Source organism: Rhinatrema bivittatum, chromosome 7, assembly GCF_901001135.1.
Source record: "Rhinatrema bivittatum chromosome 7, aRhiBiv1.1, whole genome shotgun sequence".
In the NCBI taxonomy this organism is placed as follows: Eukaryota; Metazoa; Chordata; class Amphibia; order Gymnophiona; family Rhinatrematidae; genus Rhinatrema; species Rhinatrema bivittatum.
In genome coordinates, this window is record NC_042621.1 from 304,811,755 (window position 1) to 304,831,112 (window position 19,358).

Below are 19,358 nucleotides of genomic sequence, written 5' to 3' on the forward strand. Positions count from 1 at the left end.
ACAAGTTCAGAAAACTAATAGCCAGTATTTATTTTATTTATTTATTTATTAAAGGCTTTTATGTACCGACTTTCTTGATACAAATCAAATCAACTCGGTTTACATCGAACTAAGCAGTAACTATAACCAACCAATCAACAAGAGACAATTTGAAGGAGTATAAAGTTACATTATAACAAGGATGCCTTAACTGGGAGTAGGAAATAAGAAAGGGAGAACGAAGATAGAGTACCATATACAAGATAGAAGATAGAGTACCATAACAAGTATGTTGTTGCCCACTCTGAAGATAGCTGGGCCTAATGATGACCTTGATGTAGGGATTATTTTAGGTTTTGTTTGTGGTGGTGATTTGGAAAGCCAAACAAACAATTGCCTTTGCTTATCTTAGCTTTGACATTGGATACTGAAGAGCTGAAGTCAGCACCAGACCCCTATAGAGGGAGTGAAGTTGGCTTTGAGTTTTTTCTCTGTCTCCATCTGCTGGCAGGAGGATATAACCCACTTGTCTAGCATAGATGATAAGGAATTACATTTTTCGATCTGATAAAGAAATTGTATTTTTATATATATATATAGAGAGAGAGAGAGAGAGAGAGAGAGAGAGAGAGAGAGAGAGAGAAGGAGAGCAAATGAATATGCAAATGCCTGGAAGTGGCATCTGCGTGGGACAGGCAGTCGTGGCTCTTTGAGAAGCCACGGGAAGGTGGGAACAGAGGCTCGCATGGGACCTGGCCAGAGGGGGGGGGGGGGGGAGAGGAAGGTCCAGCAGGGGTTGCAGAAGCAGATCAGAGGGCTGCATCCATGCTGCCCGGAGGAGAGAGGATGCAGCTGTGGGAGTGGAATAGGGCCCACACGGTACAGAGGGAAAGGAGGGTAAAAAAACATAACATTTCTTTGTTTCTAGACCACCACATTAAACCTCTAACACATCCATGGTACTTACATCTGATGCTAATAAGAGGGAGGGATTTAAAATGTCCAACCAGTGCAGAAGCCTCTGGAGAAAAGACTAAGGAAAAAAAAACAGTGAATAAAAAATGTAAAAACATTACTACTTGCCTCGTGGCCCTTTCCTACGCTGACATTCAGCCAATCTGGTCTCTGCTTTCACGGGTAGTGAAAGAGACCATTGCCCTGTATAAAAAGTGGTGAGAGTGGCACCAGTTTATTTACCCCAGGGGGAAAGCTGTTTACCCCCAGTAACTAGGTGTTTTTCTAATTATTATTCTAGAGTGCTGGTCACCATGAAATTCCTCAATGTTTTACAAAATGTTCATATAAGGATCAATATAATTTTTATTTTTAACTGAACTTCATGGCAACTTATTTTTCTTAAGCACAACAAAAAAAAAAAAATACAGGTTAAAATGGGTGACCCCCTCCCCACAAATACTGAGGGGCCGATGCAATAAAACGTGTGGTAATGCGTGCACAGCCACCTCTCCTGGGCCCCCGATGCTATATTTAAATGAGCTGCTGCGTTAAGAGGGACGCGCTAGGGAGAAACTGTGCGTCCCCAGCGTTCAAATGCACCGGGCACCCAGGAGACGTGGCTGTGCGCTTACGGGTGCTCAATAGAATTGTTATGGATGCTCAAAAAAGAATATTATGGACTGATTACAAAAAAAACTCCTTTTCTGGACGCACAATAGCAAGGGGTGAAACCGGCCTGGTCTGCGTATATTTTGCATCCAGAAATTATTTTTTTTTTGTAATCGATCCATTTCATTAACTCTTCTTTGTTAATCACCAAAAGCAATAGATCTACTGTTCTCTGTGGCAGGAACCACAGAGAACAGGATTTTGGATTTTTTTCATAAGCCCATGACTCGCGGAATGAATTAACGCCAGCTCTGGGGTTGGCATTAAATTTGCCGCTTTAAAAAGTGTGCATTGGGTGCCCGGGGATTTACTGCATTAGGGGGTAATAGCAAATAGCCCCATCTACATGGAATTTACATGTGATGAGTGCTATCAGCTATGCAGTTTTTGGGAGCACGTTTTGGACGCGCTGATCCCCTTATTGCATTGGATGTTAGTCTAGCGCATCCAAAAACACACATCCAACCGCTTGTTAACCTGTGCGCACTTATTGCATCGGCCTGAGTTATTTCAGGTGGAACATCTAAAGTAAGCACTGGCCCCAGAGTGGAAAGTTTACAGAACTGCAGATCTGTATTTTCTTTCTTATACTTGTACACTGCTAGTTCAACAGGAGCCACTGGCCTCCTCCTTGTGAAAAATGATAAAAACACTGAACAATGCAAACATCTGGCTTCTCTTGTACTGATAAAGCTTGGGAACCTCTTTCAAAGCATCTAGAACCTGCAAACTCAGAAAACATTAAACAAGGATTTCGTGTAAGCAAATTCCTATTTGCAATTCAGGTAACTATTGACATGACAATTTTACCTCTGCTGCCAAAGTAATACATAAAGTGATTAAAATAAAAAGGGGGGAAAAATAAGCTGGAGTGAGCTGGATATGAGAAACTGGGAGGAATAAGAGACGGGGGGTGAAGATTGGGAGGAATGAGAGTCCGGAGAAAGGGTGGAAAGAGAAGGAGAGAATATGGAAAAGGATGAAAGGCAAGAAAGGAGGGAAGAGCCTAGGAGAGAGCAAACAGGAAGGGAGGGAGAGGAGAAACTGGGGAGGGAAGATGAAGAGGGGAGGTACCTGCAGGCGAGGGACAAGCTTCAGGGTGGGGTAAGAGGAGAGAAAGGGAAGGAAAGAGACCATGGAGGAGAAAACGGAAATGGAAACCTGGAAATAGAGAGTCCAGCATACAAAGGGGCCACACAATCTCGAGGAGGTGCGCGACCGAACCGTCGGCCAGGCCTTGGTCACAATCAAAGGCAGAGCTGGGATCTGAACTCAGGAGATTTCCCTGCCCTTGCCACTGCAGCAGCTCCTGATTCACGGGCCGGGGGGCAAGTCCTGCCCAGGTCACAGGAAGCCACCGGCCCGCCTCGAGTAGGCAATGCAAAGGGGCAGAAAGAAAGAAGAGCCCCGCTCGCCTGCGCGCGCAACGCCAGGGGCCGCGATGCGCGGGCAAGGAAGGGCACGGAGCAGACGCAGCCCCCCCCGTAAGGAATCTGATTGGGGGAGAGCAGAGGCTCCGCCCCCCCCTACCGGCAGCACTCCCTCTCCCGCGGGCCCCTACCTGCTCTTCCGGCGGCCTCCAGCGCCGCGCACCCGGCTCCATCTCCCCTCTCCTCCACCGTCTCCCACGCTGCCCACTGTGCAGCACTATAAAGCGTCCCCCGGGCCGCAAAACCCCGGCAAGACAGTACCGGAAACAGAGAGGCAGGGCGGGACTGTCACAGAGAAAAAGAGGGAGGGAGCGTGGGACTTTCAAGGAGAGAGGGAGCGTGGGACTGTCATGGAGAACAGGAGAGAGGGAGCGTGGGACTGTAACGGAGAAAAAGAGGGAGGGAGCGAGCCTGGGACTGTCACAGAGAACAGGAGAGAGGGAGCGTGGGACTGTCACAGAGAACAGGAGAGAGGGAGCCTGGGACTGTCACAGGGAAAAAGAGAGAGGGAGCGTGGGACTGTCACAGAGAACAGGAGAGAGGGAAGCGTGGGACTGTAACGGAGAAAAAGAGGGAGGGAGCGAGCCTGGGACTGTCACAGAGAACAGGAGAGAGGGAGCGTGGGACTGTCACAGAGAACAGGAGAGAGGGAGCGTGGGACTGTAACGGAGAAAAAGAGGGAGGGAGCGAGCCTGGGACTGTCACAGAGAACAGGAGAGAGGGAGCGTGGGACTGTCACAGAGAACAGGAGAGAGGGAGCCTGGGACTGTCACAGGGAAAAAGAGAGAGGGAGCGTGGGACTGTCACAGAGAACAGGAGAGAGGGAGCGTGGGACTGTCACTGAGAACAGGAGAGAGGGAGCGTGAGACTGTCACAGAGAACAGGAGAGAGGGAGCCTGGGATTGTCACAGGGAAAAAGAGAGAGGGAGCGTGGGACTGTCACAGAGAACAGGAGAGAGGGAGCGTGGGACTGTAACGGAGAAAAAGAGGGAGGGAGCGAGCCTGGGACTGTCACAGAGAACAGGAGAGAGGGAGCCTGGGACTGTCACAGGGAAAAAGAGAGAGGGAGCGTGGGACTGTCACAGAGAACAGGAGAGAGGGAGCGTGGGACTGTCACAGAGAACAGGAGAGAGCGAGCCTGGGACTGTCACAGAGAACAGGAGAGAGGGAGCGTGGGACTGTCACAGAGAACAGGAGAGAGGGAGCCTGGGATTGTCACAGGGAAAAAGAGAGAGGGAGCGTGGGACTGTCACAGAGAACAGGAGAGAGGGAGCCTGGGACTGTCACTGAGAACAGGAGAGAGGGAGCGTGAGACTGTCACAGAGAACAGGAGAGAGGGAGCCTGGGATTGTCACAGGGAAAAAGAGAGAGGGAGCGTGGGACTGTCACAGAGAACAGGAGAGAGGGAGCCTGGGACTGTCACAGGGAAAAAGAGAGAGGGAGCCTGGGACTGTCACTGAGAACAGGAGAGAGGGAGCGTGGGACTGTAACGGAGAACAGGGGAGAGGGAGCCTGGGACTGTCACAGAGAACAGGAGAGAGGGAGCCTGGGACTGTCACGGAGAACAGGAGAGTGGGAGCGTGGGACTGTCACTGAGAACAGGAGAGAGGGAGCGTGGGACTGTCACAGAGAACAGGAGAGAGGGAGCCTGGGATTGTCACAGGGAAAAAGAGAGAGGGAGCGTGGGACTGTCACAGAGAACAGGAGAGAGGGAGCCTGGGACTGTCACAGGGAAAAAGAGAGAGGGAGCCTGGGACTGTCACTGAGAACAGGAGAGAGGGAGCGTGGGACTGTAACGGAGAACAGGGGAGAGGGAGCGTGGGACTGTCACAGAGAACAGGAGAGAGGGAGCCTGGGACTGTCACAGAGAACAGGAGAGAGGGAGCCTGGGACTGTCACAGGGAAAAAGAGAGAGGGAGCCTGGGACTGTCACAGAGAACAGGAGAGAGGGAGCCTGGGATTGTCACAGGGAAAAAGAGAGAGGGAGCCTGGGACTGTCACAGAGAACAGGAGAGAGGGAGCCTGGGACTGTCACTGAGAACAGGGGAGAGGGAGCCTGGGACTGTCACAGAGAACAGGAGAGAGGGAGCCTGGGACTGTCACTGAGAACAGGGGAGAGGGAGCCTGGGACTGTCACAGAGAACAGGAGAGAGGGAGCCTGGGACTGTCACAGGGAAAAAGAGAGAGGGAGCGTGGGACTGTCACAGAGAACAGGAGAGAGGGAGCCTGGGACTGTCACAGGGAAAAAGAGAGAGGGAGCCTGGGACTGTCACTGAGAACAGGGGAGAGGGAGCCTGGGACTGTCACAGAGAACAGGAGAGAGGGAGCCTGGGACTGTCACAGAGAACAGGAGAGAGGGAGCGTGGGACTGTCACGGAGAAAATGAAGGAGGGAGCTGAAGATGAGTTACAGATTCAGTTCCAGGTAATAAACAGGTCCTGCCCCAGTCTGAGGCTCTGAGCTACTAAGGCTTTTCTTCTGGTCTCTTGGAAAAATGCTAAATGATGGATGCCCTGAGTTGTACTTCAGTGAGAAAAGGTTGAAGTGACTTGTGCAGTGTCACAAGGAGCAGCAGTGCAATTTGAACTCTTGCTTTCATAACAATTGCCCCTGGATTCACATTCCAGTCCGCTCTAATTCTTTTCTGAAATAACTTCCTTTTTCCCTCTATGGATGCTTCCTGCTGCTGCAGGACACTTATTGTACATATCTTGTTCTCCTGGATCTTGACCACCAGTACTTGCTCCTGCGGTCGTGTATGTGGGTGTAAAGCCTTTTTCCCCCCACGGGATCACCTTTATCTTGGGCCTTACCTCCTGCAAGGTGCGGGGCTTTCGCTGGCGGCGCGTGATTTCAAGGCGAACACGAAATGATTATGGCAACGAGGTAGATCTGGTTTCGCGGACTGCGTCTGAATTTGATGGGAACTCTCCATGAGCGCCGTCCGGAGAAATGAAAATCCCAGGCCGTGTGGCTTGGATCCGGCGAACTCCCTGTGACGACAATTATTTGCTACGGAGCTGGACTTTCCGCTTTGATACTATTCTTATTTCTTTCTGGGTTGTTTTTTCTTTTTCAGTTTGTCTTTATAACGAGGGGAGAGTCATTTGGTTTTTATGTTGGCTTGTTCTGGCTGGGGCTGTGGATCTCTTGTCGCCTGTCGGGTCTCTGGAGACGAACGCTATTCGGGGTTTCCACCTCGATGCAAGGTCTTTGCAGGGGAGAGCAGCGTTTCTGGGGTGTCCGGGTGTACAATCAGAAAGGGGGCAGGGATTGGGGGGGGGGGGGGGGGGCTGGGGATTTATGTGGGGTGGGGGGGAAGGGTTTGATATTTTGTGTTACAATCAGGCAAGGGAGGGATGAGTGGGAAGGGGGCTGAGGTCTGCGGGGCGCGTATTTGAAAATGTGGAGATATTACGGATGTGCTTTGGATAGGGTTGGAAGGGGCAGTGGGTTTTGGGGATATGTTTTAGCTGTTATGTGGGGTGGGAAGCAAAGTTTAAAAACTCCGCATGCTCGACAAGGTGTTTTTTCTGGTAAAGATTCATACAACTGGCAGTATTTCTGGTGAGTCGGGGACCAGCTTCCTGTATGCGTGAGATATGTGTTTACGCTTTATTACTCGTTCAGATGCTCAGTAACTTGAAAATGGTCTCCTTAGATGTCCGAGGCATTTCTTCTCCAGTAAAGAGAACCAGAATTCGGCAATGACTTAAGAAACAAGGGGCTTCCGTTGCGTTTTTACAGGAGACGCATTTGTTAGCTAGGGACCATGAAAAACTGATGAGAGCTTGGGCGGGTCAAGTGCTCCTCCCCCTCCCTCTCCCTCCTTTCTCGTGGGGAGGAGGCTCCCTCACCGGGGGGGGGGGGGGGCGGACCGGCCCCGGTCCCCGGATGTCCTGCTCCTCCCCCTCCCTCCTTTCTCGTGGGGAGGAGACTCCCTCACGGGGGCGGGGGTGGCCGCGGTCCCCGGATGTCCTGCTCCTCCCCCTCCCTCGTGGGGAGGAGACTCCTTCACAGGGGGGGGGGCGGGCCGCGGTCCCCAGATGTCCTGCTCCTCCCCCTTCCTCCTTTCTCGTGGGGAGGAGACTCCTTCACAGGGGGGGGGGGGCGGGCCGCGGTCCCCGGATGTTCTGCTCCTCCCCCTCCCTCCCTCCCTCCTCGTGGGGAGGAGACTCCCTCACGGGGTGGGCCGCGGTCCCCGGTCCCCGGATGTCCTGCTCCTCCCCCTCCCTCCTCGTGGGGCGGAGGCGCCCTCACCGGAGGGGCGGGGCCGCGGTCCCCGGATGTCCTGCTCCTCCCCCTCCCTCCTCGTGGGGAGGAGGCTCCCTCACCGGGGGGGCCGGCCACGGTCCCCGGATGTCCTGCTCCTCCCCCTCCCTCCTCGTGGGGAGGAGGCTCCCTCACCGGGGGGGCGGGCCGCGGTCCCCGGATGTCCTGCTCCTCCCCCTCCCTCGTGGGGAGGAGACTCCCTCACGGGGGCGGGGGCGGTCCCCGGATGTCCTGCTCCTCCCCCTCCCCGCCGCGCGCACACGATGGCGGCCTTGCTGCGGAGTCTCGTGCGGGGCTCGGTGAGCGCGCGGGAGCCGCTCTCCTCCCTTCTTTGCCCGCAGCTTTTCGGTGCCAGCCCCGGCCCGGTCCTTTCCCGGCTCCGCTTCAGCACCGGTGAGTCCCGTCCGGGAATCCATGGCACCGAGCCCGGGGGCACCGCTTCGCCCTTTCCTCGGTGTCCCCCGGAATGGTGGAGAGAGGGGAGGGCAGCTGGGGTAGGAGTAGTGGGAAAGGGGGGGGGCTCACTACGCACCCTTAATGTCTCAGCCAGGAGGCGCCACTTCACCCTTTCCTCTGTGCCCCCAGAATAGTGGAGAGGGGGGAGTGCAGCGCGGGTAGGAGCGGGGTGCTCGCTGTACCCCAGCTCCGTGCCCTGGGAGGAGGACGAGGGGCTTGGCCTGCACGGGGTCGGGGCGAGGGGATTTGGCCTGCAGATGCGCTCTGAGCCCAGGGTTTTTCTCGCCCCCAGGGGCTGCCAGACTGGTCCCCGCGGTCACCCAGCACGCGCCGCACTTCAAGGGGACGGCGGTGGTGAAGGGCGAGTTCCGCGAGCTGAGCCTGGAGGACTTCCAGGGCAAGTACCTGGTGCTGTTCTTCTACCCCCTGGACTTGTAAGTCTGACCTTGTGCTGCCCGATGTGTGTGTGTGGGGCCCGCCCTGATAAGAGCCCGGCCCTGCAGCCCCAGACGGATCCTATTCCTAATCTTCTTTCTCTCTCTCTCTCTAGCACTTTTGTGTGTCCAACAGAAATCGTCGCCTTTAGTGACAAAGCTAACGAATTTCATGATGTGAACTGTGAGGTGGTGGCTGTGTCTGTGGACTCTCACTTTAGCCACCTGGCCTGGATAAATACACCAAGAAAGGTACGAAATAGCTGCCTGCTCACCCCCCCAGCTCACTGCCCTGTCCCCCCCCCCCCCAGCTCACTGCCCTGTCCCCCCCCCCCCAGCTCACTGCCCTGTCCAGAGTCTGTTCCCCCCCCCTCGCTCACTGCCCTGTCCAGAGTCTGTTAACCCTCCACCCCAGCTCACTGCCCTGTCCAGAGTCTGTTCCCCCTCCGCCCCAGCTCACTGCCCTGTCCAGAGTCTGTTCCCCCTCCGCCCCAGCTCACTGCCCTGTCCAGAGTCTGTTCCCCCCCCCGCCCCCGCTCACTGCCCTGTCCAGAGTCTGTTCCCCCTCCGCCCCAGCTCACTGCCCTGTCCAGAGTCTGTTCCCCCTCCGCCCCAGCTCACTGCCCTGTCCAGAGTCTGTTCCCCCTCCGCCCCAGCTCACTGCCCTGTCCAGAGTCTGTTCCCCCTCCGCCCCAGCTCACTGCCCTGTCCAGAGTCTGTTCCCCCCCCCCCCCCGCCCCAGCTCACTGCCCTGTCCAGAGTCTGTTCCCCCCCCCCGCCCCAGCTCACTGCCCTGTCCAGAGTCTGTTCCCCCCCCCGCCCCAGCTCACTGCCCTGTCCAGAGTCTGTTCCCCCCCCCCGCCCCAGCTCACTGCCCTGTCCAGAGTCTGTTCCCCCCCCCCGCCCCAGCTCACTGCCCTGTCCAGAGTCTGTTCCCCCCCGAACCAGCTCACTGCCCTGTCCAGAGTCTGTCCCCCCCCCCGCCCCAGCTCCCTGCCCTGTCCAGAGTCTGGTCCCCCCCCCGCCCCAGCTCACTGCCCTGTCCAGAGTCTGTTCCCCCCCCACCCCAGCTCACTGCCCTGTCCAGAGTCTGTTCCCCCCCCACCCCAGCTCACTGCCCTGTCCAGAGTCTGTTCCCCTCCTTCGTTCACTGCCCTGTCCAGAGTCTCCCCCCCGCCCCAGCTCACTGCCCTGTCCAGAGTCTGTCCCCCCCCGCCCCAGCTCACTGCCCTGTCCAGAGTCTGTTCCCCTCCTTCGTTCACTGCCCTGTCCAGAGTCTGTTCCCCCCCCAGCTCACTGCCCTGTCCAGAGTCTGTTCCCCCCCCGCCCCAGCTCACTGCCCTGTCCAGAGTCTGTTCCCCCCCCCGCCCCAGCTCACTGCCCTGTCCAGAGTCTGTTCCCCCCCCGCCCCAGCTCACTGCCCTGTCCAGAGTCTGTTCCCCCCCCGCCCCAGCTCACTGCCCTGTCCAGAGTCTGTTCCCCCCCCCGCCCCAGCTCACTGCCCTGTCCAGAGTCTGTTCCCCTCCTTCGTTCACTGCCCTGTCCAGAGTCTGTTCCCCCCCCACCCCAGCTCACTGCCCTGTCCAGAGTCTGTTCCCCCCCCACCCCAGCTCACTGCCCTGTCCAGAGTCTGTTCCCCTCCTTCGTTCACTGCCCTGTCCAGAGTCTCCCCCCCGCCCCAGCTCACTGCCCTGTCCAGAGTCTGTCCCCCCCCGCCCCAGCTCACTGCCCTGTCCAGAGTCTGTTCCCCTCCTTCGTTCACTGCCCTGTCCAGAGTCCTGTTCCCCCCCCCAGCTCACTGCCCTGTCCAGAGTCTGTTCCCCCCCCGCCCCAGCTCACTGCCCTGTCCAGAGTCTGTTCCCCCCCCGCCCCAGCTCACTGCCCTGTCCAGAGTCTGTTCCCCCCCCGCCCCAGCTCACTGCCCTGTCCAGAGTCTGTTCCCCTCCTTCGTTCACTGCCCTGTCCAGAGTCTCCCCCCCGCCCCAGCTCACTGCCCTGTCCAGAGTCTGTCCCCCCCCCCGCCCCAGCTCACTGCCCTGTCCAGAGTCTGTTCCCCTCCTTCGTTCACTGCCCTGTCCAGAGTCTGTTCCCCCCCAGCTCACTGCCCTGTCCAGAGTCTGTTCCCCCCCAGCTCACTGCCCTGTCCAGAGTCTGTTCCCCCCCAGCTCACTGCCCTGTCCAGAGTCTGTTCCCCCCCAGCTCACTGCCCTGTCCAGAGTCTGTTCCCCCCCAGCTCACTGCCCTGTCCAGAGTCTGTTCCCCCCCAGCTCACTGCCCTGTCCAGAGTCTGTTCCCCCCCAGCTCACTGCCCTGTCCAGAGTCTGTTCCCCCCCACCTCACTGCCCTGTCCAGAGTCTGTTCCCCCCCCCAGCTCACTGCCCTGTCCAGAGTCTGTTCCCCCCCCCAGCTCACTGCCCTGTCCAGAGTCTGTTCCCCCTCCTTCGTTCACTGCCCTGTCCAGAGTCTGTTCCCCTCCTTCGTTCACTGCCCTGTCCAGAGTCTGTTCCCCTCCTTCGTTCACTGCCCTGTCCAGAGTCTGTTCCCCTCCTTCGTTCACTGCCCTGTCCAGAGTCTGTTCCCCCCCCGCCCCAGCTCACTGCCCTGTCCAGAGTCTGTTCCCCCCCCCAGCTCACTGCCCTGTCCAGAGTCTGTTCCCCCCCCAGCTCACTGCCCTGTCCAGAGTCTGTTCCCCCCCCAGCTCACTGCCCTGTCCAGAGTCTGTCCCCCCCCAGCTCACTGCCCTGTCCAGAGTCTGTTCCCCCCCCGCTCACTGCCCTGTCCAGAGTCTGTTCCCCCCCCCCCAGCTCACTGCCCTGTCCAGAGTCTGTTCCCCCCCAGCTCACTGCCCTGTCCAGAGTCTGTTCCCCCCCCCCCAGCTCACTGCCCTGTCCAGAGTCTGTTCCCCTCCTTCGTTCACTGCCCTGTCCAGAGTCTGTTCCCCTCCTTCGTTCACTGCCCTGTCCAGAGTCTGTTCCCCTCCTTCGTTCACTGCCCTGTCCAGAGTCTGTTCCCCCCGCCCCAGCTCACTGCCCTGTCCAGAGTCTGTTCCCCCCCCGCCCCAGCTCACTGCCCTATCCAGAGTCTGTTCCCCCCCCGCCCCAGCTCACTGCCCTGTCCAGAGTCTGTTCCCCCCCGCCCCAGCTCACTGCCCTGTCCAGAGTCTGTTCCCCCCCGCCCCCGCTCACTGCCCTGTCCAGAGTCTGTTCCCCCCCGCCCCAGCTCACTGCCCTGTCCAGAGTCTGTTCCCCCCCGCCCCAGCTCACTGCCCTGTCCAGAGTCTGTTCCCCCCCGCCCCAGCTCACTGCCCTGTCCAGAGTCTGTTCCCCCCCCAGCTCACTGCCCTGTCCAGAGTCTGTTCCCCCCCAGCTCACTGCCCTGTCCAGAGTCTGTTCCCCCCCCCAGCTCACTGCCCTGTCCAGAGTCTGTTCCCCCCCCCAGCTCACTGCCCTGTCCAGAGTCTGTTCCCCCCCCCGCTCACTGCCCTGTCCAGAGTCTGTTCCCCCCCCAGCTCACTGCCCTGTCCAGAGTCTGTTTCCCCCCCAGCTCACTGCCCTGTCCAGAGTCTGTTCCCCCCCAGCTCACTGCCCTGTCCAGAGTCTGTTCCCCCACCAGCTCACTGCCCTGTCCAGAGTCTGTTCCCCCACCAGCTCACTGCCCTGTCCAGAGTCTGTTCCCCCCCCCCAGCTCACTGCCCTGTCCAGAGTCTGTTCCCCTCCTTCGTTCACTGCCCTGTCCAGAGTCTGTTCCCCCCCTTCGTTCACTGCCCTGTCCAGAGTCTGTTCCCCTCCTTCGTGTCACTGCCCTGTCCAGAGTCTGTTCCCCTCCTTCGTTCACTGCCCTGTCCAGAGTCTGTTCCCCTCCTTCGTTCACTGCCCTGTCCAGAGTCTGTTCCCCCCCCCAGCTCACTGCCCTGTCCAGAGTCTGTTCCCCCCCCAGCTCACTGCCCCTATCCAGAGTCTGTTCCCCTCCCTCCGCTCACTGCCCTGTCCAGAGTCTGTTCCCCCCCCCGCTCACTGCCCTGTCCAGAGTCTGTTTCCCCCCCCCCGCTCACTGCCCTGTCCAGAGTCTGTTTCCCCCCCCCAGCTCACTGCCCTGTCCAGAGTCTGTTCCCCCCCAGCTCACTGCCCTGTCCAGAGTCTGTTCCCCCCCAGCTCACTGCACTGTCCAGAGTCTGTTCCCCCCCAGCTCACTGCCCTGTCCAGAGTCTGTTCCCCCCCAGCTCACTGCCCTGTCCAGAGTCTGTTCCCCCCCAGCTCACTGCCCTGTCCAGAGTCTGTTCCCCCACCCGCTCACTGCCCTGTCCAGAGTCTGTTCCCCCACCAGCTCACTGCCCTGTCCAGAGTCTGTTCCCCCACCAGCTCACTGCCCTGTCCAGAGTCTGTTCCCCCCCACCAGCTCACTGCCCTGTCCAGAGTCTGTTCCCCCCCCCCAGCTCACTGCCCTGTCCAGAGTCTGTTCCCCCCCGCCCCCAGCTCACTGCCCTGTCCAGAGTCTGTTCCCCCCCAGCTCACTGCCCTGTCCAGAGTCTGTTCCCCTCCTTCGTTCACTGCCCTGTCCAGAGTCTGTTCCCCCCCCCGCTCACTGCCCTGTCCAGAGTCTGTTTCCCCCCCCAGCTCACTGCCCTGTCCAGAGTCTGTTCCCCCCCCCCCCAGCTCACTGCCCTGTCCAGAGTCTGTTCCCCTCCTTCGTTCACCTGCCCTGTCCAGAGGTCTGTTCATCCCCCGCCCCAGCTCACTGCCCTGTCCAGAGTCTGTTCCCCCCCAGCTCACTGCCCTGTCCAGAGTCTGTTCCCCCACCAGCTCACTGCCCTGTCCAGAGTCTGTTCCCCCCACCAGCTCACTGCCCTGTCCAGAGTCTGTTCCCCCCCCCCAGCTCACTGCCCTGTCCAGAGTCTGTTCCCCTCCTTCGTTCACTGCCCTGTCCAGAGTCTGTTCCCCCCCCCCCCCCAGCTCACTGCCCTGTCCAGAGTCTGTTCCCCCCCAGCTCACTGCCCTGTCCAGAGTCTGTTCCCCTCCTTCGTTCACTGCCCTGTCCAGAGTCTGTTCCCCCCCCCCCCGCTCACTGCCCTGTCCAGAGTCTATTTCCCCCCCCCCCAGCTCACTGCCCTGTCCAGAGTCTGTTCCCCCCCCCCAGCTCACTGCCCTGTCCAGAGTCTGTTCCCTCCTTCGTTCACTGCCCTGTCCAGAGTCTGTTCCCCCCCGCCCCAGCTCACTGCCCTGTCCAGAGTCTGTTCCCCTCCTTCGTTCACTGCCCTGTCCAGAGTCTGTTCCCCTCCTTCGTTCACTGCCTGTCCAGAGTCTGTTCCCCCCCCAGCTCACTGCCCTGTCCAGAGTCTGTTCCCCCCCCCAGCTCACTGCCCTGTCCAGAGTCTGTTCCCCTCCCCCCGCTCACTGCCCTGTCCAGAGTCTGTTCCCCTCCTTCGTTCACTGCCCTGTCCAGAGTCTGTTCCCCCCCGCCCCAGCTCACTGCCCTGTCCAGAGTCTGTTCCCCCCCAGCTCACTGCCCTGTCCAGAGTCTGTTCCCCCCCCAGCTCACTGCCCTGTCCCAGAGTCTGTTCCCCTCCTTCGTTCACTGCCCTGTCCAGAGTCTGTTCCCCCCCCCAGCTCACTGCCCTGTCCAGAGTCTGTTCCCCCCCCCCCAGCTCACTGCCCTGTCAGAGTCTGTTCCCCTCCTTCGTTCACTGCCCTGTCCAGAGTCTGTTCCCCCCCGCCCCAGCTCACTGCCCTGTCCAGAGTCTGTTCCCCCCCAGCTCACTGCCATGTCCAGAGTCTGTTCCCCTCCTTCGTTCACTGCCCTGTCCAGAGTCTGTTCCCCCCCCCCCCCCCCCCGCTCACTGCCCTGTCCAGAGTCTGTTTCCCCCCCCCCAGCTCACTGCCCCTGTCCAGAGTCTGTTCCCCCCCCCAGCTCACTGCCCTGTCCAGAGTCTGTTCCCCCCCCCCAGCTCACTGCCCTGTCCAGAGTCTGTTCCCCTCCTTCGTTCACTGCCCTTGTCCAGAGTCTGCTCCCCCCCCCAGCTCACTGCCCTGTCCAGAGTCTGTTCCCCCCCAGCTCACTGCCCTGTCCAGAGTCTGTTCCCCTCCTTCGTTCACTGCCTGTCCAGAGTCTGTTCCCCCCCGCTCACTGCCCTGTCCAGAGTCTGTTCCCCCCCCCCAGCTCACTGCCCTGTCCAGAGTCTGTCCCCCCCCCCAGCTCACTGCCCTGTCCAGAGTCTGTTCCCCTCCTTCGTTCACTGCCCTGTCCAGAGTCTGTTCCCCCCCGCCCCAGCTCACTGCCCTGTCCAGAGTCTGTTCCCCCCCCCGCCCCAGCTCACTGCCCTGTCCAGAGTCTGTTCCCCTCCTTCGTTCACTGCCCTGTCCAGAGTCTGTTCCCCCCCCAGCTCACTGCCCTGTCCAGAGTCTGTTCCCCCCCCAGCTCACTGCCCTGTCCAGAGTCTGTTCCCCCCCAGCTCACTGCCCTGTCCAGAGTCTGTTCCCCTCCCCCCGCTCACTGCCCTGTCCAGAGTCTGTTCCCCTCCCCCCGCTCACTGCCCTGTCCAGAGTCTGTTTCCCCCCCCCAGCTCACTGCCCTGTCCAGAGTCTGTTTCCCCCCCCAGCTCACTGCCCTGTCCAGAGTCTGTTCCCCCCCAGCTCACTGCCCTGTCCAGAGTCTGTTCCCCCACCAGCTCACTGCCCTGTCCAGAGTCTGTTCCCCCACCAGCTCACTGCCCTGTCCAGAGTCTGTTCCCCCCCCCCAGCTCACTGCCCTGTCCAGAGTCTGTTCCCCTCCTTCGTTCACTGCCCTGTCCAGAGTCTGTTCCCCCCCCGCCCCAGCTCACCTGCCCTGTCCAGAGTCTGTTCCCCCCCAGCTCACTGCCCTGTCCAGAGTCTGTTCCCCTCCTTCGTTCACTGCCCTGTCCAGAGTCTGTTCCCCCCCCCCCCCCCCGCTCACTTGCCCTGTCCAGAGTCTGTTTCCTTCCCCACCCCCCCAGCTCACTGCCCTGTCCAGAGTCTGTTCCCCCCCCCCCCGCTCACTGCCCTGTCCAGAGTCTGTTTCCCCCCCCCCAGCTCACTGCCCTGTCCAGAGTCTGTTCCCCCCCCCCCCCGTATGTATGCCACTTCCCTGGCTCTACAAAAGGGCACCCTAAAACTATATACAAAATAAAATAGAGAGGCTTGAAAATACATCATTAAATCTGCAGAATATGAAGAAAAGGGCATAAAGTAGCCCCAGATGTACAGAAATTGCCAGCAGCCAGTGACGGGTGTATTACTATAGCACTCTCCTATAGCCTGCAGCTGTAACAGCATCCAGCTGTATTACTATAGCACTTTCCTAGAGCCTGCAGCTGTAACAGCATCCAGCTGTATTACTATAGCACTCTCCTATAGCCTGCAGCTGTAACAGCATCCAGCTGTATTACTATAGCACTCTCCTTGAGCCTGCAGCTGTAGCAGCATCCAGCTGTATTACTATAGCACTCTCCTAGAGCCTGCAGCTGTAGCAGCATCCAGCTGTATTACTATAGCACTCTCCTAGAGCCTGCAGCTGTAACAGCATCCAGCTGTATTACTATAGCACTCTCCTAGAGCCTGCAGCTGTAGCAGCATCCAGCTGTATTACTATAGCACTCTCCTAGAGCCTGCAGCTGTAGCAGCATCCAGCTGTATTACTATAGCACTCTCCTAGAGCCTGCAGCTGTAACAGCATCCAGCTGTATTACTATAGCACTGCTCCTAGAGCCTGCAGCTGTAACAGCATCCAGCTGTATTACTATAGCACTCTCCTAGAGCCTGCAGCTGTAACAGCATCCAGCTGTATTACTATAGCACTCTCCTAGAGCCTGCAGCTGTAACAGCATCCAGCTGTATTACTATAGCACTCTCCTAGAGCCTGCAGCTGTAGCAGCATCCAGCTGTATTACTATAGCACTCTCCTAGAGCCTGCAGCTGTAACAGCATCCAGCTGTATTACTATAGCACTCTCCTAGAGCCTGCAGCTGTAACAGCATCCAGCTGTATTACTATAGCACTCTCCTAGAGCCTGCAGCTGTAACAGCATCCAGCTGTATTACTATAGCCTGCAGCTGTAACAGCATCCAGCTGCAAGCTTCACGACGGGCACCCAGAGCCTGAGCCCGGCCCTGCCCTCACTAACTCGCTGCTTTATGCAGAGCCCCGTCCTCTCCTCCCTCCCTCCCTCCACCCACACTCATTCTCTTATCCAGAGGGCTCCTGATGTGAAGCCTGGAAACCGTTGGACTCCTACACTGTGCACGCTAAACCTGCTCTTCATTTGATTGTATTTCACACGTGGTAGTGCGAGAATCAGTTCTCTCTGCTCTTGTAATGCACTCGTATGCATCATGTTTATTAATGTGGTGTTTTGGTTTTTTTTAAACCTCTCCCAGAGTGGGGGCTTGGGTCACATGAACATCCCCCTGTTGTCAGACCTCAGCAAGCAGATTTCTCGGGATTACGGGGTGCTGCTGGAGGGACCCGGGATTGCTCTGAGGTGAGTGCGTGCTAAGAAGACACGAGATTTGCACGTGGGGTCTCAGAATGCTTTAAAATAACGCAAGATGCCAGCTCTAGACAGGCCTGGACCTTGCTGCGTACTTCTGGTTTCTCAATTCCATGAAAACACCCCCCCCCCCTCCTGTAAGGGGAGAGGAAAGGAGGAGGAGGATAATATTACAGAGAGTGGGCACCATCTCAGCCATAGGGAGGCAAAATGACCTCAGTCGGGGCAGAGCTGGGGTTAGGTCCAGGGTCTCCCTTGACTTTTAGTTGAATTTGGCAGTCGCTGCATCACATCACCTCCCAGTAATGGAAGAATTGGCCTGCTTGACAGCGTCAGCTCGTGTGCGGGTGCGATCAGACCCCCCTAAAACAAATTGGGAGACCCAGGGAAACAGGGAACTGGGAAGGATAAGGGTGGAAAGGGATAGCGGTGCTGGTGCTGGTCCATACAGGTCCATATTCAAAGTCAGTTACGGTGGTGGTGGGGGGCTGTTCCACAGAGACGCAGAACAGGGAGAGCTCTGCGGTACATCAGGCCCATGACTGTGCTCAGAACATGGAGGCGTGCTGTGACGCGTGTGAATACAGTACACGCAAGCAGAGAACAGGCTAGGAGCAGCATTTATTCTGATTTTCCTATTCATGTGCTGCTCTCCTCCAAAAGGAACCCAGAGCGGCTTACCCCACCAGAATGAATATATATATATATATATCTCAGAATCAAACACAGCAAGTTCACAAAATAACAAATACATTGTAGAAAAATATATCTTAGTACAAAGTGTAATCCTAACTCCACCCCCCCCCCCTCCCTGACAGAGGGAACAGAGCAAAATGAAAACCTGCTTTCTATGCTGCTCTACCCTAAAATGGTAGAGAACCAGGGAAGGCTGGACGGGCCAGTTGGTCTTTATGTGCCATCAGTCAGTATATTGCTCTCTACTTTTTTGACACAATCCAAATTCAGCTAGAGAAGGTGGGTGCTTTCCATTCTTTGCATTTTAGGTTTCTGAAGGCTGAAAAGTGCAAGGCACCCTGCTGAAAATGTACCCCAAGACCAGGCATCCGCTGAGCTAGGCACGCCACACACAAAAATCAAACCAGGACAAAATGAGCTTCAAGCCTCCCCAGAAGCTGGAGCGCGAGGGGCAGCGGTGAGAGCCCCTCTGAACGTGGTCCTCACCCCTGTCCCCCAGTGACCTTAAATAGGGCAGGTCGTGTGTCCCCAGAGCAGAAAGTCCCCACTCTTACTGGATCCGTCGTTAGCTGTTGAAGAACAGCGCTAGCCTTCTGCTGGGTTTTTATTTTATTTTTTTTAAATTTTCCTTGGAAATGGCGCCGGTGTCTGTACGCTCAGTCCCTTGGCTTAAAAGCTGAAATTCTCTTCCCTTCCCACAGGGGCCTCTTCATCATTGATCCAAACAGCATCGTGAGGCACTTGAGCGTGAACGACCTGCCAGTGGGCCGCAGTGTGGAAGAGACGCTGCGTTTGGTGAAGGCCTTCCAGTTTGCGGAAACCCACGGGGAGGTGTGTCCTGCTAACTGGACCCCCAACTCTCCGACGGTACGTGAGCTTCATCTGCCAGAGAGGAAAAGAGGGTCGGAAAGTTCCTGTGGCGTTGGGCCCTAGCCATCTGCAGGAATGAGAGGGCACCTTCAACAAGCATTGCTCTCCCAGGTCAGCTCATCACCAGGATGAGTCACTGGCCTGGCAGGAGGGTCAGCTCACCCTCAGGATGAGTCACTGGCCTGGCAGGAGGGTCAGCTCACCCTCTGGACGGGTCTCTGGCGTGGCAGGAGGGTCAGCTCACCCTCAGGATGAGTCACTGGCCTGGCAGGAGGGTCAGCTCACCCTCTGGACGGGTCTCTGGCGTGGCAGGAGGGTCAGCTCACCCTCGGACGGGTCTCTGGCGTGGCAGGAGGGTCAGCTCACCCTCAGGACGAGTCACTGACCTGGCAGGAGGTCAGCTCACCCTCAGGACGAGTCACTGACCTGGCAGGAGGGTCAGCTCACCCTCAGGACGGGTCTCTGACCTGGCAGGAGGGTCAGCTCACCCTCAGGACGGGTCACTGACCTGGCAGGAGGGTCAGCTCACCCTCAGGACGGGTCTCTGACCTGGCAGGAGGGTCAGCTCACCCTCTGGACGGGTCTCTGGCGTGGCAGGAGGGTCAGCTCACCCTCTGGACGGGTCTCTGGCGTGGCAGGAGGGTCAGCTCACCCTCTGGACGGGTCTCTGGCCTGGCAGGAGGGTCAGCTCACCCTCTGGACGGGTCTCTGGCCTGGCAGGAGGGTCAGCTCACCCTCTGGACGGGTCTCTGGCCTGGCAGGAGGGTCAGCTCACCCTCTGGACGGGTCTCTGGGCCTGGCAGGAGGGTCAGCTCACCCTCTGGAGCGAGTCACTCTGGCCTGGCAGGAGGGTCAGCTCACCCTCTGGATGAGTCACTGGCCGGGGCAGGAGGGTCAGCTCACCCTCTGGATGAGTCACTGCCGTGGCAGGAGGGTCAGCTCACCCTCTGGACTGAGTCCATCTGGCCTGGCAGGAGGGTCAGCTCACCCTCTGGACGGGTCCTCTGGCCGTGGCAGGAGGGTCAGCTCACCCTCTGGACGGGTCTCTGGCTGGCAGGAGGGTCAGCTCACCCTCTGGACGGGTCTCTGGCGTGGC

The 19,358-nt window shown here is 58.2% G+C and overlaps 2 protein-coding genes across 6 annotated transcripts in view; one reads left to right on the forward strand and one right to left on the reverse strand.

The window, feature by feature from the left end:
• Positions 1-3,306, reverse strand: part of SFXN4 (sideroflexin 4) — a 52,480-nt gene extending 49,174 nt beyond the window's left edge. For 2 of the 5 annotated variants that reach the window (XM_029610518.1, XM_029610517.1), the window contains exons 1-2: positions 3,167-3,306; positions 947-1,012 (exon numbers count right to left, since the gene is read on the reverse strand). In XM_029610518.1, the coding sequence (XP_029466378.1) occupies positions 947-1,012; positions 3,167-3,208 (108 nt within the window). In that variant the 5' untranslated portion in view covers positions 3,209-3,306. The remainder of the gene's footprint in view (positions 1-946; positions 1,013-3,166) is intronic. The other 3 variants (XM_029610515.1, XM_029610514.1, XM_029610516.1) reach the window with 2 other exon arrangements.
• Positions 3,307-7,517: 4,211 nt separating this feature from the next.
• PRDX3 (peroxiredoxin 3) lies at positions 7,518-18,255 on the forward strand (the record flags this gene model as incomplete). The annotated part of the gene is given in 5 exon segments (XM_029610519.1): positions 7,518-7,700; positions 8,056-8,197; positions 8,314-8,449; positions 16,584-16,687; positions 18,094-18,255. Coding segments are annotated over 5 exon segments (674 nt in total), but the record flags the coding sequence as incomplete, so codon positions are not given.
• Positions 18,256-19,358: the final 1,103 nt, after the last annotated feature.